General features: G+C 41.0%; 1 protein-coding gene across 21 annotated transcripts in view; it reads left to right on the top strand.

Annotated features, from left to right (window-relative positions):
- Positions 1-25,486, top strand: part of LOC18433750 (nuclear pore complex protein) — a 72,703-nt gene extending 47,217 nt beyond the window's left edge. For 18 of the 21 annotated variants that reach the window (XM_006843831.4, XM_020666850.2, XM_020666851.2 and 15 more), the window contains 14 exons: positions 912-1,147; positions 1,271-1,328; positions 3,376-3,464; positions 3,668-3,799; positions 15,127-15,249; positions 15,421-15,519; positions 15,753-15,941; positions 16,165-16,342; positions 16,516-16,672; positions 23,238-23,440; positions 23,857-23,998; positions 24,257-24,417; positions 24,641-24,757; positions 24,936-25,486. In XM_006843831.4, the coding sequence (XP_006843894.2) occupies positions 912-1,147; positions 1,271-1,328; positions 3,376-3,464; positions 3,668-3,799; positions 15,127-15,249; positions 15,421-15,519; positions 15,753-15,941; positions 16,165-16,342; positions 16,516-16,672; positions 23,238-23,440; positions 23,857-23,998; positions 24,257-24,417; positions 24,641-24,757; positions 24,936-25,007 (1,956 nt within the window). In that variant the 3' untranslated portion in view covers positions 25,008-25,486. Of the gene's footprint in view, positions 1-911; positions 1,148-1,270; positions 1,329-3,375; positions 3,465-3,667; positions 3,800-15,126; positions 15,250-15,420; positions 15,520-15,752; positions 15,942-16,164; positions 16,343-16,515; positions 16,673-23,237; positions 23,441-23,856; positions 23,999-24,256; positions 24,418-24,640; positions 24,758-24,935 lie in introns of those variants that run through there. The other 3 variants (XR_016046096.1, XR_016046097.1, XR_016046095.1) reach the window with 2 other exon arrangements.
- The last annotated feature ends 613 nt before the right edge of the window (positions 25,487-26,099 follow it).

Here is a 26,099-nt window from a genome sequence, read left to right on the forward strand (position 1 = left end):
CCTGCAGGAATGGAGGCCATCTAACATCCAGTTCGTATTGTGAGGCTCTGGGGATCATAGATATTTATCCAACGGCTTCAAGTGTACACCTGAGAAACATCATTATGAATTGATAAACCATTTGAAATGCACTTTGGCTCTGACATACACCAGCTTTTGTAGCCAAACCTTTGTCTTAAGATGCTTCTCCAGAAACCCTCTTTGTATGTTATTTGGCATTCTTTTCTGTTTGTTGTATGGGTCTTAGGAGAAATTATTGTGATAGCTGTATACTGAAAAGGGTTTTTCAAGTGTGAAATGCCTTGGGAAATGTCTGTAAATTGGCTCTGTGAGTGGTTGATCCAATTTCATGCTCCATGATAAATAAGTGAATCTTGTTGAATTAATTGATTATGTTACTCTCCCTTCAAATTTGTATCCATGCATAATAATTTAGTAAAAATCGGTGTGTATTTTGTATGGTAAATTAAATGTGTTTGTTTGTCTTATATCTATGATGCGTGGTAATCTATTTTGAAAATCTTCTTAGAATCTTCATTTTGTTATTCACCTAATTTCGAACATGAAATGCACAATACTTCTTTTATCATATGTATTAATCTTTGGATATTTCCTTGTGTGAGTGTGCAATGATGCACACTTATGCAATTGTTGGACGAATAAAGAATCTGTTTGTCTGGTATATCCATTCTTGACTCTTCACACTATAAAATGTATGTTGCATTGATCTCTCGTTATACCAAAGTTCGATAGTTAGTTAAGTATTTCAGATTATTCAATACTTTAATTTTTAAAGATTCTTTTATTGCAGTTCAGTTTTAATGTATTTCATGCAATATAATATGTTTTTTTCGCTCTTAAAGACTCGGTCATTGCTTTTATGTTACCCCTATTTTAATTTTTCTGTTCAGTCTGCCTGTTGGGCGATGGCAAAGTCATGGCTTGATGTACAGATAGATTTGGAATTGGCCCGTTATCAGCCAAGTAGATCAGATGATATGAAAAGTAATGAAGTTATTTTAGATGGGGCTGCTGGTGAAGGTGACCAGACCATGCAAGGTTCTATTGGTCCAGAATCATGGCCATCGCAAGTTCTAGATCAGCAGCCTCGTGACCTTCATGCGCTTCTTCAGAAACTTCATTCGGGGTATGGATGTAACTTTGTCCTGAACGTTTTGTAGTTACATTTCATGAAAGTGTCTTCGAACATAACTCTAATTTCTGTTCTCACCTTTTTCACTGATAGTTGCTTTGTTTTTCATTTTTCTAGGGAAATGGTACACGAAGCAGTCTCCCGAGGATGTAGGGAACAACATCGGCAAATAGAGGTAATGTATATGGGCCGCTCACAATGTTTAGAGAAGTGTTCATAGGACTCATGCAGAAAACATGGGCATCCCTTAAAGGACTCACTGATATGGGTATGCGTGCTCATGTGTTTGTTTGTTTGGATATCTATATTTTAATAATTTGTGCAAATTCTGAGTATTTACTGTGAATCCTGTTTTAGGATATGGGTTTGGCGGGTTTGGGGTGGAATGGGTGGTCAATCTTTGGATCAGAGTTTCAGGACTTGGCTGAGTCCACTCAGGCTCCAGGAGTAACTTAGCCTCAGCCTCTGGCGGAGGGGAGTTCTGGGGGTCAACTTGGCCCTAATTTAAAATGATTAAAAATGCCTAATTTTTGTTAAACAATCATAATTTAGAAATACATTTTTTAGATCGTTTATATATTCTTGTTGATGAATTGGGAGGTTTTCTCTCAACCTGCTCCAATTTTTATTTTTCATTTTCTTGATTTTTATGAATATTTTAGGATAAATAAAAAATTTCAATATTTCAACTTCTATGCTTTTTTTTAACATCTAATGAATTCCATTAATTTACTTTTTTATTTTATAACCTTTCTTGTCTTGTACACTACTTGACCAAATCCACTCGGACTTGGGTGAGTTACTCGGCTCGAGATAGAGCCAAGTTTGTGGCTTGAGACGAGTTTAAATGCATTGGTTTGAGGTTCCTTTCTTTGACCTTTATGCATAAGAGAAACTCCAAGAGGGGTGGTCTTTGCAAAATTATGGGTTTTTTGCTCTTGAATTTTTTTTCTTTTTTTGTTTTTCTATTCCCATGGATATCTAACTGTTATCCTGAAACTTAAAAGGAGCCTCTTTTAGAGCATTTGAGTTGGATGTAGGTGGTAAGCAGGGCGGGATGCTAGATGATTTAATATTTATAGTGAAGGATATATTGATAAAATGCATATTTATGGTGATGCTATGGTTACTTCCAGTGGTTCTAAGCTTGTGATTCCACTAAGGTACCCCACGCCTCCCGGAGTTTTGTACTGACTCTAGATTCCAGGTTCCTTTGAAATTTGCATTCTTTCCTGGATTTTCCATTTCTTAGTTAGTCACATTAATTGACTTATTTGATACATTCATGGAATATTGAGAATTTTATGACTTTAAATTTAAAAGATTAGGTCTAGGTTTCTAAGACCATAAATTTATAATCCTAATAACCAAACTTAATTGCATAATTGGCTTGGTATAATTTAGAGAAAGAAAATGAAATTTAGGTGTTGATTTTTTCTCTTTTCTCCCTTCCCTTTTCGTAAATTTTTATTGGTATATACTTTAATCAATTTAATTTGAGAAAAAAATCAGTTAAGGCTAGTTGACTCAAATGGCTTGGGACTGGGCCAAATCCAAGCTTTATCTGCTTCTTCAAATACTTGAATATCCTAAGTTGATGGAGTTAATGCATACTAATTGTTTGCTGCATGCTGGAAACTGATTGCTGCAAGATTTATGTTCAGTTTTCCTTGCACTTGAATGATTGTGAATCAGTATGAAAGCACCAATTCTATCTGGTGAATGCCTTCTGTATAAAACTGTTCAGAGGAATATTTCGATTCCATTTCCTTAATTTTTGGGGAATGCATTTCACCAGTATTTTGCCCATTGTTGAAGGATATGGCAGGTCAAAGACCTTACAGATTGTGAAAATGGAAGTATTATGCTATGAATGGATTTGTGCAAAATAGTGGTCATACCATTTGTGTACTTATGCACATCCTACAATTTCCCTTGTATCCCGTTCATTCTACTAAGTTCCTGAAGTACATCGTTTCTCAGTGCCCGCCCTCTTGGGCTCCCAATTAGTGAATAAACATGTACTCCGATGTGTATCTCATATTTTTCTCCATTTGTCGGATTTCCTGATGCAAGCCTCCAGTGATCCAAGTGTTTCTATATTGGCACCTCATTTTCTTGAGCTATTTCTCGACAATATTTTGCAAATTCATTTGGTTACCATTTTCTTGCCCACTTTGACTACTTCTATTGGTTGTTTCTAATCTATTATGGATTTACAGATGGATCTCATGGTAGGAGATGTTGCACACGTCCTAGACCTTTTAAGATCTTGGATATCACCTCCAGAGGATGATGGTAACTTTTTCAGGTAGTGACTGGAGTATTTTTGCTTGCATGGATATAATATCATAGGAATTGGTTTTGGGCTTGACTGGTTAGCAGTTAATGTTAGTAATGCTACCTCTCAAGTTCAATTCCTGAACTACCTACACACAAAAAAAATGTAGTAGTTCCTTGTATTCAATATCTATGTTGTATAGAATTCATCATCAATTCCTTTTATTGTCACAGTCCTCAGTGTGATCCCCAAATGATACGGTTTGGCGCACATTTGGTGCTTGTTCTGCGATACTTACTTGCCGATGATATTAAGGACGAATTCAAAGACAAGCTTACACTTATAGGTGATTTGATACTCCACATGTGAGTACTATGTTTGGTTTTCCAACGTGTTGATCTGTGTGCTTCTTAAGGAATTTGCATGACGACATTTATCTTTCTATATCACATTTGCATGTTTATAGATGTATACATATGTGAGAGAAGCCCCTCATTTCACTTGCGTCCTTATTATGCCCTTGTCTTGTTTATTCCTTATATAGCATGTTCTGTTAGTGATGAAATGCATATGTAGCTATAGGTTGATTAGATTCATGTTGCTTCCATATTGTAGTCATGAAATGTTTCTATTATATATGGATAATGATTTTTCCTACAAGCTATCTCAGAATACCGTATATTTTTCAGTTTTTGAGATCTTGGGGATGTGCAACTAATAGTTGGGTTGATATTTTTTAGTTGCTGTTTCAGTATTTAGTGGTAGTGGACCTTTGTGTTGGTGGCTGGGTTCCCCGACTTCAGTTAGTTGGCTAAGTTTTTTGTTTTTGAAATTGTTAACATTGTTGGTTGGTTAAGTTCTAAGAAATTAATTAAAGTAATGTTCTAAAAATTTTAGGATTGCATAGTTGTATTAAATAGTTACTAGCTAATGATACATGGTTTATGCCATGCTCCAGCTAAGAAACTAGATAAAAATGAAAATTTTAAATATTTAATTGATGAAAATTAAGATATCATTTTGTATTAGCTTTTATGTCATGCCATTATTATTTCTTGTATTGCGATTTATTTGATTTTAATATAATATGTATTTTTTTTTGTATTTCTCAAATTTTAACTAGAATTTGTTTTTGTATTTTTTTTAACTGATTTCTAGTTCGTGGATACATTTTTTTTTGTATGTATCAAATTGTTTTAATGGGACTTCCTATTTTTTGAAGGAATTTCTTTCTACTTGACAGATGTCAATATATCAATTTGTTATTGTTTTTAAAATATAAAGGCCTTTTCTAAATTTTCTCGTGTTCCTAAATCTCTCGTCCAATGCTCTCACTCATGTTTCTTTTCTCTTGTATGCATTTTTAAAAAATTGTTAATTACAGAAAAAAACAGGTTTTTGATGATGAGATGGACATGACCTTTTCTGGCCCATCAGTGGATATAGAAAAGAACTAGAGGGACAATGGGAGGTGAAAGATGGACAATGTGATCTACCCAAGTATATACAGTTAAATTTGTTTATTTTCTTTCTTTTATTCATACCGGCTAGAACACTTCAAGTATCCAAAATTACAACTTTATCATAAAATATACCCTAACACAATCTAGGATCTTCTCTTGCATACCATTACAATTTTTTATAATCATACAAAAATACAATGCATGAAGAATCAAGAAACATGGAGCAATTAGAATACTAAATACCTTGCCTCTGGTTACCTCCAAGGACTTCGTATACCCCACACATGGTCTCCTCCACTGATGGTGCACGAGATCTCAGTTCTAACCTTGTCTCATAATTTGAGAAGCCTAGGCAAAACCTCTTGAGAGCATGATATAGGATGGATGAAGACATTAAATCACAAAACACCAGTACATGTACTATCTCAAGGCTAGGGCACGCCACCCTTGATGGCTAGGGCATGCCCCTTTGGGTTTCTTACCTTCTATATTAATCAAACCCTAACGTGACATATATATATATATATATATATATATATATATATATATATATATATATATATATATATATATATATATATATATATATATAGAGAGAGAGAGAGAGAGAGAGAGAGAGAGAGAGAGAGAGAGGCATACTTGCCTAGGGAGAGAGAGGCCAACTTTTGTTCACAACATGTAGAGAATGAAACCCATTGGAAGTATTTATAGAGTAGAGGTTAGGGTTTTGGGTCTAAGGTTTTGTCATCATTATGAGACTTAATCTTGACTGTAGATCTTGGAGACTTATGGGTTGAAGAGATCTTAGCGCTTCATTCCTTAGATCAACCATCATGATTAAGGGAATGAGCTAGAATCATTGTTCGTTAGTTTCCATAACTCGATTCCCATCAAATATTTGTGTCGAAAAAATAGTGGATATTTACTTATTTAATTCTCATCAATTTCTAGACTTTCCACGTTTAAAACAATCAACCTTGATTTGAAATATTTTCCTAATAGTTTAAAAGGAAGGCTTGCTTCACAAGCCACTCATTAAGGAAAGGCAGAGGTGGGGCATCCCACCATATGTGGCCTATGTGTCCCCCCCCCCAAGTGGGCCCTATGTGGTGGGCCCAAGGCTTTAATGGGCCCCCATACCCTCAAATAATTTTAAATTAATAATACTGATTTTTAGAAATCAATAAATATTTTTTCTCTCTTTGAAACTAATAAATCTAGAAAATTTGTTTTAACTTATTTAAAAATCTTTTTCACTAAAATAAATTATCCAGGGAGATCTAATTTTTTTTTTAATAATCTAAAACATAAATAAAATATATTTAAACGTGTGTTAAAAAGAATTTGATTGGCATTGGATCCAAACAGTCAGGAATATCACACACACACACGCACGCACACACGCACACACACACACACACTGTGAACTTCATTCCTTTTAGAAATCGCATCTCACTGACATCCTCTCAACCTGACCCAACAGTTCTCATGAAGCACAGCCCATCGCAGGGGTTCATGCTTCGACTATCAAAGTTAACCAATAAATGAAGGAGACACGATCCTAGCCCCTGGATTACAGGTTACTACCTGAGGACAAGTCCAGGCCCCATTTTAGCACAATGCCTCATGGGTCCTTCCAACACAGTACAGTGTTGCAGGGAGACATCTCTTCTGCACGTGTACACGACACACCCTCACCCAGAGGGCTACTTCCCGGCCAGCTATCTAGTGCACACGCCATGCGATGGTAATGATGAGGATTTGGCCCTTATCCTCTCTGGTCAACCACCGCACACATGGGTAACACCCAGTCCCTTGGCCAACCATCCTAGGTACAATTCCGACCTCATCAAGGGATGACCCCACATTGAACCCCTTCTCGGTTGTGCACATATGGCCAAAGCTATGGGTTTTTAGACATCAGATTGGGCCATAGCCCATCAAAACCCAAGTGAGTCACGACATCAACGATGCCGAACAATCCATCTTGGATTGAGCCACACAGTCCATCTGGACCACTCTCTCACTGGAGCTATCACATCACTATAGTCATAGTTTTACATGCTCTTATCATCATTATCATAGCTTTTTTCCAATTAATTGAGGTCGGCTACACGAATCATGATCTGCCATTTTGCTCTTATTAAAGACCATACCCTCAGTGATGCCATTAGTCCTCATATCTTTTCGGACTGGGAATTAAGCCCTTTCCAATCATTCCACTTGAACTAACTCGCACCTCCGAACAGGTGTTGTATTAGGTCAACGCCCCACATGGCCAGCCTACCTAAGTCTACTATCTTTCATCTTATTTTCTATTGGTGCCACACTTAAATTTTTCTATATGAATTTATTTTGAATTCTATCCCTTCTTGTCTTGCACTCATCCATCTCAACATCCTTATCTCCGCTACACTCATTCTATGGGTATATTGTTTTTTGTCCGCCCAACATTCCGCCCCCATAATAGCTTCAGGTTAAAAGAGAGTTATGCCGTCTCGCTCTCGTCCTCTCCCCTCCCATCTTCCAAAATGCTGGACCGACATCTACAATCTCTACCCTAGAACCCTACCGTCCCCTCCATCTCTCCCTCCTCCCCTAAGATCTTCGCCCACTACAACCCTTCTCTCCTCTCGCCCTTCTCTCCTCTCGCCCCACTCTTTAGGCCTCTTTCTCTCAGGTGGTAGCCTCCTCTAAGCCGGTTACTGCCCCCTGCAACTCCCCATTGCTACAGCAAGAGCAAAGGAAACCTACTTCTAAAAGGTCCTGATTCCTCCCTTTTTGTATCTTCATTAATCCAGAAGAAATTGAAAAATCGAAGCCCAAGCTGCTTGCGTCTTTAATTGGTCTTTTCCAGTCTGGGCGCCATAACATTAGAGGAATTGAAAGGGCCGCACAAAAACACTGGAGGGAACCCAACATCACCTGCAGCCGCCTTGCAAATGGCAAAATCCTTTTCTCCTTTCCCTCTTCGAGTTGCGCCCAACTCTCTCTTCAGGATTCCAATACCTTCTCCTTCCGCAAAGCCTCTTGCTGCCTTCGGCCATGGTCGCCCTTTGAAGGGTCATTTAGGAAACAAAGGGTGTGGATAACTTCACCCACATCCCTCTCCTAGCGTGGACACCTGAAACTTTTCGACGCCTTGTGGCTGCTTGTGGATCCCTCATTTCGATGCATTGGATTTCAGTTGACACCTTTCCCTTGCGTTCAATATGAGTCTTGGTGGAAGTTTTGGATCCCAGTCTTATTCCCAGAACTTTGTGGATCGAAGTAGACAACCTCTACATTCCAATCTCAAATTTTTGGATGCGTGTACTGGGGAGAGAGAGGGAGCCACGTGGATCGGGGTAGGTGAGAGAGAGGACAAGTGTACAGGGGGCGTCTGTGTTGGAAAGGGGGGGAGAACATTCGAGGACGGGCCCGTGTCAGACGGGATGCCCGAAGAGAGGGAGAGAGGCAGCAAATCACTCCGAGCCTCCTTTCCGGGTTAACGAGAAGAAGGGGGGGAAGCAAAAATGGGCGGGTCTGGGGGGGGTCTGCTCCCGGGGAAGTGGGTCAGGGGAGACCTGCCCACCGCAAGGCAGGGTAGGAGGAGGCGGCTGAGCTGACGACTAGATCGACGGAGGGGGTTGGAAAATCCGGTGGCGACCATTGGCATCAGACTGATCTGGAGGCCGTCGACGCCTTCTTCGCAGTCGAGCTTTCTTGGAGACCAGGATCCAAGAAGCAAACTTGGCCTGCGGTTTCAACCCGCCCACTGACATCACTTCATGGTACCTATTCAGCACCGACTGACGCCATCCACCTGTCTCCCACACCTTTTTCCCTCCCACAGCAATCACCTCCCGCCCATCCGTCGCCAACCTTCCCTCCCTCGGTCATAGCCTCCTGCTACCTGCCTTCCTCGAGCACCCCCTCTGCCCATCAGTCATCAGAGCCGCCCGCGATCTCTCCCCCCTCTGACGAATTGACGTTGCCTGCCCCCCTCTCTCATCTTGCTCTCTTGTGGACCCCTTCCCTGCTTCTCGGTATCTCTTACATCGATCCAGTTGACCCCTGCCTTTCTGTCCTCCGGCTCAAGCTAGCAGAGAAGGTTCCTTCTGCCTCAGTGCTCCACTTCCCTCTCCCTTTCCCCTTCCTCTCTGGCCTTGCCCCCCTCCTTCCCTTCGCTTATCATTGCCTACCACCCTCTTTGCCTCTCTGATATCCTTTCGCCGCATCTTATTTGGAGCCTTCTGACCTTCCTCATCTCTTCTCTATGGACAGAAACCTCCTTCCCCCACGGCATCATGACAACCCAAACCTGGCACCTCTCCCCCCCGGATACTGACTCCTTATCCTCCATGTTAGCCTCCTATCGTTCCTACACCCCTCACTTGGTTAGCTTTACCAGGGTCAACTCTCTTCACTTCACTTGGCCGTCCTCCCACTCTGCCCTTCTTGTTACCCTTTCCTCTATTCAGACTTTCCATTACCTCGCCTATCTCCCCTCTTCCCTTTCGTCCCCCCCTTTGTCTCAGCTCCCTAGGATCCAACAAGCTTTTACTTCGCCTGTTTACCCCCCTGACCCCTACTAAGAGCCCACCTTCTTTTTGGACCAGTCTTTAGTTGCCCAGCCACTTCTCCACCCTCACTTTAGGGGTCCTCTCTCCCGCACCCCATCTCTAGTGACCCAGCTTGTCTCTATGCTCCCCCCTATCTCTGCACCTAGGTCATCTTCTGAACCCCTCCCTCCCTTGCCCTCTGATCTCTACCCCCCTATCAGCCCTAATATGCAGCAGCTGCCAGTGAAGATCCTTCTGAAGGCCCAAGTCAGCCTAACCCCTACCCTCCACCACCCCTCTGTCCTGGGGAGGAGGAGGCAGCTGGTGATAGAAACTTAATCATTGACGACAAAATGAAGGAAATGTATAGAATCATGGGCTTCCACTATGACGGACCAGAAGGACCGGCTCACAAGTTCCTTACCACAGACGCGCAAAACAAGTTCAAGGTAAGACCGAAAGGCCAGAGAGAATTACTCAGCCCATTCTCTTCCCACTCCTTCCAGGACAAGCCTACCCGGGTCTCCCTTGTTATCCCCTCTATTTCTTGCCCCCAGGAGTTCATCCAGGTTGGCCTCATCGCCCCCTCCCTCTTCTATTCTATGAAGATTGTTACATGGAATATTAGGGGACTGGGACAACAGTCCAAGAAGAACACTATCAAGGACATCTCTCTCAAACATTCCCCCTCTGTTCTGGCCCTAGTTGAAACCAAACAACCAGAGCCCACTTTGCTGCTCATACGCCAAGTTTGGGGTAAAAAACCTACCTAGTGGGTGGCTCTATCGGCGAAGGGTGCTTCAGGAGGCATCTGGGTGGTTCTGAATCTGTTGGAACACACCCTCATCTCCTCACATTTAGGGGACTACTCGGTCACCATTCTCCTCTTGGAAATTCACGGCCGTCTATGGGCCTAACTCCTCGCTCAGACACTGACCCGAGGCCTAGAATGGCTGATCTTGATTTCGTGCCTTTAACTGAGGACTTAGCAGTTTCAATAGAGCAACCTTTCTCTGAGGATGAGGTCTTACAAGCTTTAAAATCCCTTGCCATTGATAAAGCCCTTGGCCCAGATGGATTCCCGATTGCACCCTTCAAAACTTCTGGGGTACATTTCGTTTCGACTTCCTCAATTTCTTCCAGGAATTCTTCCAAAGGGGAATCATCCATAAAGCCATTAATGCCACCTTCATTGCCCTTGTACCTAAAGTCGAAGGGGCTGAGGAAATCAAGGACTTTCGACCAATTAGCCTCCTAAACTCGACCTTCAAAATTCTGGCTAAGGTCCTTCCCTTTAGACTCCGATAAGTCCTCCTTACAGTGATCTCTCCTTCCCAATCTACTTTCATTCAAGATAGACAGATTCTGGATGGGGTCCTGGTAGCCAATGTGTGTCTCCACTCGAGACATTTAGCCAACAAACCAGCTTTAATTTTTAAAATAGATTGGGAGAAAGCTGATGACCATGTCGACTGGTCCATCCTGGAAGAAACCATGGTGAGAATGGGTTTCAGGGAACGTTGGAGAAGTTGGATGAGGGGATGTTACTCTTACCCCCATCTATCCATTCTCATCAATGGTCACCGAAAGGCTACTTCCCAGCTCACGGGGGGCTTCGCCAAGGGGATCCCCTTTCCCCCTTCCTTTTTGCCATAGTCGCAGAAGTCTTCTCTAGATCTCTCTACTGCCTTTATCGGTTTGGCCTCCTCTTTGCTTTCACTACTAGTAATCAGGGTCCCACGGTGTCACACCTGCAGTACACAGATGACACCTTGGTCTTCCTTGACGCCTACCCAGAGGAAATAGACACACTCAAACTCTTCCTCATGTGCTTTCAGAAAGCTACATGATTCAAAGTTAACATGAAGAAATCCAAAATGATGGGGGTTGCCATGACAAATGCAGAGGTTCGTTCCCTCATCCCAGACTGGGACTGCAAAGTGGAAGATCTCCCTTCCACCTACCTGGGCCTTCCTTTGGGGCTAGGGAAACCCAAAAAATGACTCTGGTCCCAGGTCCTAGACAAAGTAGAGAGGTGCCTTGCCACTTGGAAAGGCAGATATCGCTCCCCAGCAGGCAGAGTAACTCTAATCAAGGCTACTCTGGTAAACACCCCGGTCTACTTCATGCCCATGTTCTAGATGCCAGCACAAGTGGCCAACCGCATAGAACAACTTATGCGAAACTTTCTTTGGTTGGGCCAGGCAGAGAAGACCAAATTCCACCTTGTAGCATGGGAAAACATCTACCTACCAAGAAAGCAAGGGGGTTTAGGGATTCGAACCCTCAGAAAACATAACACTGCTCTCTTAGGCAAATGATGGTGGCACCTAGCCACTCAACCAGAATCTCTTTGGGCTCAGGTGTTGTGTACCAAATACAATATACAAGATGAAATTTGGGTACCAGATAGGATTCGAAAAACACAGGGCGTCAGGTGTGTGATCGTCCTTAGCCTCATCACTGCCACAGTTCAGAAGGCACATTAGATTCCATGCTAGAGAAGGCCTCAGGGTCAAATTCTGGATAGATCTTTGGCTTGGCACGTCTCCCTTGTGAAAGGCTTTCCCTACCCTCTTTTCACTCTCCCCTGACAGAAACTCCACCATCGCCGAGGAAATGCCTCTCTCTGATGGCCGTAGAACCTGGAATCCCTCTTTTTGTAGAAACTTCTCAGTTGATGAGAGCATTCAGTTCCAACAACTTATGCGTGCCCTTTCCTCTCATTTCCTCCCATCTTTGGGGAGTTACACTATTGTATGCAGTCTTTCCCCCTCAGGCCTCTTTTCAGTAGCTTCTTTCTACAAAATTCTCACCCAACCCCCAACCCCCAACCTTCCCTCTCAATCCCACCTCTATTATGTCAAAAGTGTGGTCCACTATCGCCCCACCAAAGATTCAATTTTTTAGTTGGATTGCTTGCTCTCAAATAGCCCTCACAGTTGACCAATTACAAAAAAGAGGCCTCTCCACACCCAACAGATGTGCTCTATGTCTTTGCACGGAGGAATCTAACCCCCACCTTTTCATCCTTTGTGACTTTTCCATAAACTTTGGTCCCATGTGCTTCAACTTTTTGGTATCCAATGGGTCACCCCACCCACGGTTCGTGCTTTGATCACTCACAACTTTGATTCACAGTGGCCCTTGGCTGGAAAATCATTATGGAAGGCTACAATGGCTGCCACCATTTGGACTTTATGGTTGGAAAGGAATAACATAATTTTCAATGGTGCTCAACTACTACCACCAGCTTTTTCCACAAGATTCTCTCTGACCACGTTTTGGGCTTCAAATCGCAAGACTTTTTCGGGCCTCTCTCGGAACACCCTTCTCTCTCAATGGAAAAATGTCCTTAATCACAGGCCTGCCAAACCCCTAAGAGCTAACAACTGACAACCACCACCAGATGGCAGCATCAAGCTTAACTTCAATGGCTGCTCTCTAGGTAATCCTGGCCCTTCAGGCGCAGGGGGTGTTATCAGAGATTGCCAGCGAAACGTCCTCTTCACCTTTTTGGTGCATCTCGGGATCTATGATTCCCAATATGCAGAAGCTATGGCTCTACTATTGGGTTTGAGAAACCTCAATCCATCTTGGGGCACAACACTGATTGTGGAAGGAGATTCCTTGAACACCATCTCTTGGGCAAGAGGCTTGTCCCCTCCACCTTGGCAGCTGTCCTCCATCTTTGATGAAATTTCCCATATCTGCAGGGGTACGAGCGTCTCATGGTAGCATATTTGGAGGACGTCCAACAATCTCACAGATCTACTGGCGAAGGAGGGAGTTTGCTTACATATGGATCTCGAAGTCAGGTCCAACTACTTTTTTGTTCAAGATCACAGTCGTACTACATAGACCGTCTTCATACGAGCAAGCCATAGCTCAGTTTTTATTTTTGTAAATCTCATTGTAAATCTTGTAACTTGGGCGAATCTTATAAGCCTATACCAAGAATGGATGACTAATGTATTTTTTACTGTTAGTCACCCTGTGAGGGTGCCTTCAGTCCTACATCCTGTAAACTTTTACTCTCTTAAGTAATACAATGTTAACAGTTGTCAAAAAAAAAAAACATTCCGCCCATAGAGCAAAGCTGGTCTCACAGCTGTCCTATAGAACTTGCCCCTTAGCTTCATTGGTATGCGGCGATCTCATAGTTATCGGGATCTCCTACTTTGGTAGGCGATCCCTTCTAAGATCTCGATTCTGTCGCTCCCATAACATATCTCTTAGGGATCTTGATTTTTAAATTTTGGGATCTCGATCCCCACTCTTAGGGATCTCAATTCTTGTTGTTAGGGTTCTCAATCCCAACCTTAAAACTCAAGACAACAACCAAAGTGATGATTTTTTTTGTTTATCGCCAGCTAGTAGCACAACCATACTTTTAAGATAGTTGCATTGCTTGCTTTCTATAAATAATGAGATCCCTACTGTAAAGAGTGTACATAATCCGAGATTATCGTGCATTTTAATGTTAATAGCAAGATCCCCAAAAAATTAGGATCAAGGTCCCAAAAGGTCGTGATCAAGATCCCCAAAAGATTGGAATATCAATCCATGACGTATGTGTTGTACGGACGGCGTTCCCAGCCATAGGGATCTTCTAGGATTCCACGATCCCACTCTCCCGATCCCAACAACTTTGGGCAATCTAGTGTTGAAGGATGATGTTTTTTTTTTCTGGGCTTGTTATGTCATTGGATTTAGAGAGGGAGGCAGGGAGGGAGGGGGATATATAAAAAACTTGGCATCAAAAATTTCTCTTGCAATAAATGTATGCACACATAAATATTCTCAAGGACATTGTTTTGGTGCAACGGTGTTGCTAGCTGCACCCCAGTTTGCCATGTTTTTGGATGTTTTAGGACCGAAAAAGCTTGGAAATCATTCTGAAATCTTGGTGACAAAATATTTCGTTTGTTATAGAGATGTATTTATTTATTTATAAATGCGAATAATAATGTTCTCAAGGACAATGTTTTGGTGCAACTGTCTCAGTTGCACATGTTCTTGGAATTTTAGGACCCAAAAAGCTTGAAAATTATTCCCTAACTCACCATGATTAATGTCCTGAAGAAAGGCATTTGGAGCCCTATTTATGCTTCATGTGCACCATTATCCAGAAATCTAATCTGAACTGTCTTTGATGGTTGACAGATCAAACATGCCAGCTTTTTAATAGCTCTGAGTCCTTGTTTTTTTTTTTTTCTTCTTGGGGGGGGGGGGGGGGGGGGGAAGGAGGAACGTGCAATAGACAACTATTTGCAGATGCTTTCAAGCTTTTTGGCCATCAAACTATTTATTGATGTGTTTATGCGCTTATAGATGCTTGATAACTTGCTTTTTCATATGTATTTGCTGAATCTGTAAAGAAAGAGCAAAGGAAAACTTTATATACTTGCCTTGTCAACTGGGGTGGGCCAAGCTTGGGTACCTGAACATGCTGATATACTTTTCTGTGTGTTGTACTGTGATACACATTGAGCCACCGATCTCTTCAAGTATGCTGTGTTAACTACTGAAATTCATCTATAGTTCAAACAGATATGCTACAATGTTGATTTTCATCATCATCTTCGTCATCATCATCCGAGCCTCATCCCATCTATTTGGGGTCAGCAACTGCCTTGCTTTATCTGAGCATTTATTGACACATTCCTATGTGATGTAATGTAGGTATGCCGTGTTCTTATTTTCTAAGAACCGTGAAGAACTTGTAGGGGTTTATGCCTCACAGCTTGCACCCTACCTTTGTGTTGAACTGTTTGTGCATATGATGGAACTAAGACTGAATGAAAGGTGACTTTCTAATCTATAGGCAGAAGGATGGTTTACCATTTAACTTCTCTTTTCCTTTTTTGGCCATGGGGGGTAAGGAGGTGGTTTTTTTTCTCCAAGTTTTTTGGGGGTTGGGGGATGGAGACAGTTTTCTTGCATTTGTACTCATTTTTGTTCTGTCACTGTGAACAGTGTGCATGTGAAGTATAAGATCTTCCGATCTGCCATGGAGTACTTATCTTTCTTTCCAGGAGATGCTTCAAAAGGTTGTGTTTCAGATATTCTTGAGCGGTATGTTCATTCTTCTTCCAGTGTCTTTTTCATTTTTCTTTCCATCTGTGGTAAGTACATTGGTAGGAAGATACTTACCAAAATAATGGCGAAGAATATCTAGAAAACATTTGAGGAAACTATTTACTCACCAAAAAGAAAAACTAAAAGATGAGCGAAGTTTTATTAATATTTTCCTAAAAAAAGAAGTTTGGAATATGGTATTGTCTTTGCCTATGGCATGGTCTCGACAGGGTTCTTTCAAGATCACGTGAAATTAAACGTAAAGACGAGGTGCAGTCAAATTCTGTTGCAGAGCAACATCGCCTGCAAAGTTTGCAGAAAGCCATGGTTGTTCAGTGGCTCTGCTTCACTCCACCATTCACCATCAACGATTTTGAAGCTATTAAGGCCAGGCTGCTTATGAGGGCATTGATGCATAGGTAAACTCTTTCATGTGTTTGCTTTCAGTATGTGCTTATATACTCTCTTCACTACCCAACAATAAAAGAAATATCTTGTCTTTTCTATGTTTTAGTTGTACAGCCTGAACTGTAATGCTGAAATGTCAGATTTAGCCTTCTGTAAATGTATGGAATATTTCGTGTTTTCTTTTGCGCTTCTGTTTCAGGAATCATGAATTGGAGTTTGTTTGTGCTTTTCCAGCATTGTCCTTCTCAGAGAGTTTGCTCTGATATCCATGTGGAGGGTGCCAAAACTGCCAGTAGGTGCACACATGCTATTGAGCTTTCTTGCGGAGCCGCTGAAACAACAACCAATAGATACCCTTCTTTCCATTGATGAGCATGACGTCTCACAGAATATTGTCGAGTTTGAAGATTGGGTATGTGCACATGTCTCAGTTACTTAAAGGAAAGATAGGGCATATTTCATTGTATTATGTATGATTGCAAACTGAGTTACTTCAATGCTTCATTTCTTGATTGCAGTTCTTTATCTTGTAGTTCAGATATTGGGAATATGTCTTGCCGTTTGTAATTATCCTTTTGTTACCAGAAAGAGTACTATTCTTGTGATGCAACGTACAGAAAGTGGCTTAAGGCTGATCTAGAGAACACGGATGTTCCTCTCCTTGATCTTTCCCTAGAAGAAAGAGAAAAAGCTATTGTTGCTGCAAAAGAAGCACTGAGTGCTGCGCTGGCTTTGTTACAGAGTATGTCTGTTAATATCATGGGAGTTGCATCTCTTCAATTGCTAGTACAGTGCAGTAATTGCCTTTCGTTGAACCAGCACAATGTCCACTTCACTAGCCTCCCCACTCGATTATTTCCGCTCAATGTCCAAAATTGCTTATGTTATTATATAAAAATTCCACTTAATAGCTTAGACCATCTGTTAGACATTTTACTATGTTGTAGTAGAGTTTGGCTGAATATTTTTTTGATAACGGTTTGGCTGAATATTTTAATTTAGTAACTTGATGTATGACCTGACTGTTGTTTGAGCAAATTGCCCAATCAATCAGAGATGAGTTTTTTGTTTCTGTATGGCAAACAATTAAGAAAAATAACAAATGGTCATACTAACTTAGAAAACAAATAAACAAATTGAATATCATCATCAAGCTTTATCCCAATTATTTACGTCGGCTAAATGTACAAAGTGAATATATATTTCTAGAACTTCGTGGAACATTATTGGGAATATGGCTTTGATGCGTTGGGTGAATCTTCGAGAGCAAACCATCTCAAATCTCAATAGGGAAACTTAGGATTTATGGTACGATTTGCTCATGTCTGTCATCAAAAAGAGTTCTATAGAAGTGTCTTTTAATACCTAATAAAACTCATGCATCTTGACTAAAAGCTCCTCATAACTGGTCCCGTCGTTAATTGGTGGATTTAGAGTTCTGCCTAAGAGGCGCTCTGAGAGGAGCCCTATCTGAGAGGAGTTTTGTCTGAGAGGAGCTCTATCTGTGGAGGTGGGCATGCCCCTTCCACTGAGTATGCTCACCTTCTCAAACTGATGCAAATTGAATTTGGAAAGTTGGTTTATTTCAAACTTTATTCTTTTAATGAGGGGCATGATTGTAATTTCTGATTATTTATTGGATGAGTTGCGACTTAAGTAAAAAGGGGCTGGCAGGGAATTTCTTTAGACAATTACATAGGATGGCCAATTGCTACTTTAATGGGAGTGATGTGATTCTCTAGTAGTTAGGATATAGTAATAGTAGTCATGGGGAGGAGGTAGATAAGGATAGTGCTTGACTTGGAGGGAAATTTCCTAACCATTCGGGAAAGAAGATCTATGTGAGATTGAGGGGGGGGGGGGGGGAGAGATTAATGTGAGATTGATGGAGAGGAGAGTTACAGAGAGAGATAACGTGGAGCAGGGAGAGTGTTTATGGGTTTTTCTTGTTTATTTATTTATTTTTTGTCGTATATGGGAAAAACATTTGGTAATGTTTGTAGAGCGAGTTTATTTTCATAAAGAAAAAAGAGGTTCTTTTCCTTGCAACCACTTAGTTTATGGAGATCTTTCCACTGAAGAATTTTTGGACTGGTTGAGCACGGTTGAGTGCTTCTTTGATTGGAAAGAATTTTCCGATTCAAAGAAGGTCAAACTTGTGGCTCTTAAGCTTATTAGAGGACCTGCATCAATGTGGTGAGATCAAGTTCAGGAAGCACTGGGTCGAAAGGGCAAAGAAAAAATCAAATCATGGGTCAAGATGAAAGCAAGGATGTGTGACCAGTTTTTCCCACTGAGCTATTTACAAACATTGTACCAATTGTTTCATAGGTTACATCAGGGTACAAAATCCGTTCACGGTATATAAAGGAATATTACCGCTCAACCTTGTGCAATGGGTTAGAGGAGACCGAGGATCAAAAGGTGGCGCATTATGTTTCAAGGTTGTGGAGTTCAATCCAAAATGAGTTTGCCTGGCATCATATGCCTCGGTTGGAAGCGGTCTATCAGGCCACCTTGAAGGTGGAGGACCGACAAAGAAAAGGGGCAGCCACACTCCGTACCACACTTGGAGCGAGATCATCACAAACTGGTTGCCGGTGCCCCCAACCCGGGGAGTTTCTGTAGCAAAGATGGCCCAGCTACTGGCACCCGAGCACGAACCCAAGCATGAACCCGAGCCCAAGAGGTTGCTGGTCCAAGGTGTTTTAGGTGTAATGAGGTGGGGCACCAAGCTGCGAAGTGCCCATTGAATACGGCCCAACGCCATGCGAACTTGGTAGAACCCGAATATAGGAGGGGAATGCCATGAAGAACACCCTGTGATTGAGGCTGATTTTGATAAGTCGATGAAATGATGGCTGATCAAGGCGATACCGTGCTAGTTTGACGTGTTCTCTCATGGCCATGTGCACCTCAAGAAGAGCATTGGTTGAGGACTATCATATTTTGCACGCGATGTACGTGCAATGGCAAGGTTTGCAACATCATCATCGACAGCGAGAGTTGCGAGAACATGGTTCCTTAAGGGATGGTAGACAAGTTGCATCTCATAGTTGAAAATCATCCAAATCCTTACAAGGTCACATGGTTCAAGCGCAGGGCCGAGGTGCTTGTTACTTCTCGATGCCTAATCAAATTTTTGTTGGTAGTTTGTATAAGGATGAGGTTTGGGGTGATGTTGCACCAATAGATGCTTTCCACATACTCCTAGAATGCCCCTGGCGGTATGATCAGAAGACCATCCATAATGGTGAATGTAACACCTATACTTTTTGGAAGGATTATCGCAAGGTGGTATTCTTACCCTTGTGTGAGGAAACTCCACCCAAGTCTTCTAAAGAGGAGGGTGCGGGCTCTTCTCTCACTCTAACAGTTATGGAAGTGAGTGAGGAGATCAGGATGATTTATGCATTTGTGGGAAAGGAATTGGGGGTGCTAGTTTCAGTGCTCGAAGCTTGTGCCAGATGAGTTTCTTGCTGGCTTGCCACCTATAAGGAGTATGTGAAGGAAACATACATAATTGTGTGAACTATTGAGGAATCAAACTTATGAGCCATACTATGAAGCAGTGGAGAGAGTGATTAAGCAACGACTAAGGCATGAAACGAGTGTATCATAGAACTATTTCCGGTTTATGTTAGGGAGGTCAACGACTAAGCTATTTTCCTACTTCAGCAATTGATAAAGAAGTTTAGAGCGAAGGGAAAAGACCTAAACATGATCTTTATTGATCTAGAGAAAGCTTATGATAGAGTACCTCGAGATTGATTTGGTGTGTATTGGAAAAGACATTAATCTTTAGACACTACATTGACTTAGTGAGATATACGTACGGGGGAGTACTAACTAGTGTGTGAACAACTAGTGGAGATCGGCAAAATAGAGAGATTGAGGAAGATGTCACTCATAGAATTAGAGCTGTATGGGCAAAGTGGAGATCGGCAACTGTTGTTTTTTGTAATCGTTGCATACTAATGAAGTTGAAAGGAAAGTTCTATCGGACATTTGTGAGACTAGCTTTGCTTTATGGGGCGGAATGTTGGGCGGTCAAGAAACAACATACCCATAGAATGAGTGTAGCTAAGTTGAGGATATGGAGATAGATGAGTAGCAAGACAAGAAGGGATAGAATTCACAATGAATACATTCAGGAGAATTTAGGTGTGGCACTAATAGGTGATAGGATGAGAGAAATTAGACTTTGGTGGGCTGACAATGTACGGCGCAATTCCAGTGCGGCGCAGTTCCAGTACAACACCTGTTAGGAGATGCAAATTAGTTCAAGTGGAAGGCACAAAAAGGATAAGGGGTAGGCCCAAAAGGACATGGTTGGAAGTAGTGAGAAAAGATATAGGAACTTATGGCTTGATTGAGGCTATGGCCCTTAATAAAGCTGAATGGCAGTCCAAGATTCATGTAGCGGACCATGACGATATATATATATATATATATATATATATATATATATAGGAAAAGTCTTCCCAACGCCTATAGGCGAAAATGAATAGTGATTTCGCATACCCTCATCACCGTCCAAATTTCATCCCGCAGTCACGATTGTCCGGTAGTGTTTTTTTTTTTTCTACAAATCGGAATGACCTGAAATTTGGAGAGTATGTACATCTTACTTATGCGCATCTAATAAAAATATATAAAAAAAATTATCAGGGAAAAATAAATTGACCAAAATACCCCGAAATTTTCGGGGGTATTTTGGTCAAATTTTTTCATTTAAAATATTTTTTTATATTTTTCAAAGATTCCCCTATTTTTTATGAATACACGCTTTAAATTTCAGGTCATTCCGATTTGTAGAAAAAAAATGAAAAATAAAATACTACAGGACAATCATGACCACGTGAGGAATTTTGGACGGTGATGGGGGTAGGCGAAATCACTGTTTATTTTCGCCTATAGGCGTTGCGTAGTGCTTTCCATATATATATATATATCCACATATAAGTTAGAATGTCGTATTGGTTAGGTTTTATGGTCCTTTCTAAAAGTAAGGTCCAAGGTTCAAATCCCTTCATCCCCCTTATTTTATTAGGCTTAAAACCTATATGTTATGTGTTCTATTTTATGTTACATTCAATATTATATACCATTAATAAAAAAGATGTAAACAGTAGGGTTTGAACCCACAATGTTAGGAATAATTTCGGAAGTGTTAGCCACAAGTTTTGTAAAATCTTTTTGAAGAAAATTTTCTATAATATATTATATATTCAATAAAATTGCCATTCCAGCTCAAAAGCTGGAATGGTCTTGAGTGATTCCCAATCCAGATCATTGAATTTTTAGTCGTCGGTAAAAACCTGCTAGTCCACATAGGTTCAACGTGTCTAAAGTGGCTGGATCAGACTGGATTTTTATCAAATATTCCCCAGTTCGATACCAACAGGTGTGGGCACCGATTCCCGGTCGGAACTAGCCTGTCTGGTCTGGTGATATTGAAGTATTATTCTCAAAACTCTAGTGTTTGGAAGCCCAGATTTGCATGTTGAACCGGCCTTCAAGAAACGTGGTCGAGATTGGCGATTCACCGAGCTAGATCATCTAATCGAACCGATTCTCTCATTGCGAGAATTGGTCCTCAAGAATTAAAAAATGAAAAAGGGAAAATGTGTGGGAACTGGGAGATCAGGCCGACCCCTAATCGCGCGATTCCCAGATAGAAACCGAGCGAGTCTGTTGGAAGCGAACCAATTCCTTGTTCCAACAAGGAACCGGGTCGTTGTGGTCCAATTGCTAGTCCAAATTGGCACTTCCCGATCTGGAACGGGCTTTAAAACAATGACTCAAGCTGATGACATTGAAAACACCTATAAACACCAAGGCAATGGTCTATCTAACTCCTCCATCTCAGGTTTGGTGTGTTAGGATCATAGACCAAGGAAAACTTCCAATCCAATTGTCTAACAAATGACTGAAGCCTAGGGAAACTGAGTATGAACCATAGCTGGTCCGCAACTTGATGGAGGAGAGGTTTGGGACATCCTGCCCCAAACCTTTTGGATGTATAGTAAGGTTGAAATTTCATGCTTAGTTTCTGAGGTTGACAGAATGTTGGGGTCATGACTTTTGTGATCAACCCAAGGATGCTGACTTAGGGAGGAGGGTGGGAAAAAGGTTGATGCCTTAGGGAGCGACGTAGGAGCTAGAAGGCAAAGAGGAGACCTCAGCCTTCTCATATATTATATTGCACGAGTGGCTGCAGAGCTCTCGCTAATTACTACTACTAATTCTAAGTTTAATTCCTTTTATAAGTGTTACCAATCTCGTTTGTTGGGCCTTCGAAGGAGAAGATCTACATCACCTGCTCATTCCACCCTCTCAATGTGATCAATCTCTTCTAAGTTCACAGAGTAACAGGACTCAAGAGTTACTCCCCAGCGCATCTCCATCTTCTTGAGCTTTGTCCCCCATTCATTCCCACGGGCCAGGGAAACTCTGTGCTCTCTGCAGGGGGGGAAGGGGGAGCAAGAGAAAAAAAGGTGATATTTGAGGGGTTCACCTTGTCGATATCATCTCGACTGTAGAATTGGAAGGCAGAGATTGTCCGAGTTGATCCTTATGTTAGCCAGCCCACGTATTCTTTTCTGGTCCACGAATGTCAGGCAAGGTGACCAGTGCTTGGTCCATCATCATCTGGTGTGTGGCCATAGGATGTGCTGCTTGGACAAGGCTGAGGCTAAAATTTGGGGGGCATCCTAAGCATCAATTGTTGGGGGTGCGCATCTGGACATATCTTGATCATTGGCAGTTGAGGAAGTGGCTGAGATATTTTGCATTGTGGCAGAGCTGGAAGCACATTGGTGTCAGCTGCTACACCATGAGCCAGACCAATGTGGCAAGATTTCCCCCGTCTGATTCGGTGAAATGTCTTGGTACAGTGATAAGATCTACTTGTATACGATGTTATTTCAATAAAACATATCTCCCAACAAATAAATAAAAGAAATTGAAAAGCATCTTAACCAAAACGATGCTAAAGGGGCTTCCTATTTTTAAACCATGGTAAATTATATCATCTCTGAAATGTTCATAAAGGTGAACTTTATACTTGTCCCAATCTGTAATAAGATACACTGCTCCAATACATGAAGATGATAAGTTATTAAAGATGGCTGCAGTTGCTAAAGTTGATGTCGCTATACTTCAATTTCATAGTTACATGCTCATTATGTTGAGCTTGTTGGTATCTAAATTTGGATTATTAGGTTTCAGCCTAATCTGGTTGTTGTTTTCTTCTGAACCAATTAGCTTGATGCTAATATTTTATTGATTCTGATCATTCGCAGGAAAGGAAAATCCTTGGTTGGCATTGTCTCAAAATCTTCTGTATGCATCGGCAGATCATTCATTTATTGAGTTGCATACAACTGCAATGTTCTGTCTCCCTTCTGGGGATTGCATGCTTCCAGATGCTACCTCATGCACTACATTGACAAGTGCCTTGTACTCGACAGTCAATGAGGACGTAATTCGTGAACGTAGGTTGATGGTATGCTAACTCTATTCTTTCTGATATTTTCTTCATCAGGAAATTCAATTATCCAGTACAAGAATAGAACGTTGTAGGTTCTTTAAGCCATAGAGTGCACCGCCAGTTTTACCTGAAGCTTCTTTATGGTTGTAATTTGTAAAGAGTTCCCTAACCCCAACCCTCCCCAATTTGGTTCTGAATTTGAGCTATATTTTTGGGACATCAATTACATCAGTTTCAATAAATTTTGTACTCTAGGAAAAGTATTCTATTTTCTGGAGGTGACATGTTTGAATAGGTCCAACTATTGTTCACTCTGGGAAAGGTGCTGTTATATTGCATAACCAAAGTTATATGGATATTCTAGTATGAGCAGGATTTGTAGCCACATCACAATTAATGAACTGATTGATTACCATTGTGCCATTGAGCAGGTCAATGTCTCCATTCCTGCAAATGATCAGACTTGCATTAAGGTGGTAATTAACTGTTTGGCAGTGGAAGGTGATGGCCTTGGACTGCATGAAAGCAATGATGGGGGCCTTCTTGCTGCTGTTATGGCAGCTGGATTTAAAGGTACTTGGAAATGCAGTTATATTTTTTATAGTGGAGGGTTTGCCACAATACAAAAGATATGGGGTTCGATCCCATAGTTCAATTGCAACGTGCTTTTCATTGCAACATCGAAATTTTGGGTTTGAACCCAATTTCGTATTAAATGAGGAAATCTCTGCCTCTCTCTCTCTCTCTCTCTCTCTCTCTCTCTCTCACACACACACACATACACACACACACATGATAATGGTTTGACTTGAGTCATTGCCTTCTAAACAGGTGAACTAAGTCGCTTTGAAACTGGAGTTACACTTGAGATATCTCAACTTGATGCGTGGTATAAAGATGCTGAAGGCACCCAGAAAGACCTTGCAACTTATGTTGTTAGGGGTCTCTGCCGTAGATGCTGTCTTCCAGAGCTCATCCTTCGCATTATGCAGGTTGGTTTTTTCCCCTGTTCCTTCTAGTTCTGAAGTTGTACTAAGTGCACCTTACTTTTTTATTTATCAAAAAAAGTCCACTTGCCTTTTATTGTCTTGATCCTCTTTACTTATTAAGAATTTGTTTTAGTTGTTGCTTGTTTACTTGTATGGAATATTGGCATAGATATCTGGGTGATGCTTTCTTTTGAGTTTATTTTTTATTTCGCATAATATTTTGCAGATTTCTGTTTCTCTTGCTGAATCTGGTATTACTCCTGATGACCATGATGAGTTGATTGAGCTGGTGGCCTCTCCCGAGTCTGGGTTACTTCATTTGTTCAGTCAACATCAATTGCAGGTGTGTTTGGTTGCCCCTCTCTCTTTCTCGCACACACGCACACATGTACAAATTGGTGTGTGGATGTGTGCATGCAGGCTGTATTGGAATCTTGATGTGCTTGTTTATTCATTACCAGTCCCATATTTTGGAAGTGTCATAATATGTTTTGTGAGTTGTGTATGCTTGTCCCTTTCAGGAGTTCTTATTATTTGAGAGAGAATATGCAATATGTAAAATTGAGTCTCAAGAGGAGACCTTGACAGACTGATGAATATCGACCATGAGTGTCTGATGCAATTCTGTATGATCGTCCCATTTCGGTTTCAAGGAAAGGTGAGACGTTTCGATGGAGGGTTCAGTAGGTTGTTCAGGACATCAACCCGCCAGAAGTTGCAACCTACCTACCTTTTGTATGCTTGTGATCTTATTGTGTTCGGGAAAGCTAATTAAAACTGTGAATATAACATAAATGCATGTCTATTTTCCAACAAGAAATGAGTTACGTAGCAGAAAAGAAAAAGAACTCCAAGACTAAATTAACTGAATAGGCATACATTCCTTCCAGATGTGCCTATTGGAGATATGGTCATTCTTAGACATTTTGGGATGCCCAGAAGAAATTCTTTATGTATCTCTGTCTACCTTCTTGACTGATGAACCGATACCCACCTCCTGTAATTTCCTTATATATAGCATAACATATGAGTATTATTAGGGTTGGATTTCCAACCCATACTTTTGCTACAATCTTGAGGGAAAATTTTATTTAGAGGCGAGGCTCTAAACAATGAAATTAGAGCGCACCTCAAAATTTTCATTAGAAGAGGTTGTTTTGATGTTCAAATATATCCTCAAATTGAGCATCTTGGCATCAAGATTCATTGACATGAGAATAAAATGGATTTCAAGTTTTAGAAATAGTGCATCTTTTATTGTATTTTTAGACTGTCAATTTTCAAGATTTTCATGTATTTATGGATCTACATTATTTTTTGAGCTTGAAATTTTATAATTAGATATTAAAATATATTTTAAGGCTGTCACACAGATTTCCATATTGAAACTACATTTCTCAACACTATTTGAAGTTGCGCTTTCCGCACCTGCACCCTCACGTGAGTGCTTGCTTGCATTTCCTTAGGGGTATGGCAAAATATTATTTGTATTTATTTGGGGTCTTTATAAAATTATTGAACATGTCTATGGCAAGTGCGCAAATCAATTTTCTTGTTTCTTTTCTTGAACCTTTTGGTGGAATGGTTTTAGGACTCTCCCAAAAGGGCAAAAACAAATGCCCATGAGTATAATATTATATCGATTTTATTTTATTTTTCTTCTTTTTATTGGGGGAAACTTTTCT

Source organism: Amborella trichopoda, chromosome 12 (assembly GCF_054954075.1).
Source record: "Amborella trichopoda isolate Santa Cruz 75 chromosome 12, AtrichopodaSantaCruz75HAP2 v2.0, whole genome shotgun sequence".
NCBI classification, from domain to species: Eukaryota; Viridiplantae; Streptophyta; class Magnoliopsida; order Amborellales; family Amborellaceae; genus Amborella; species Amborella trichopoda.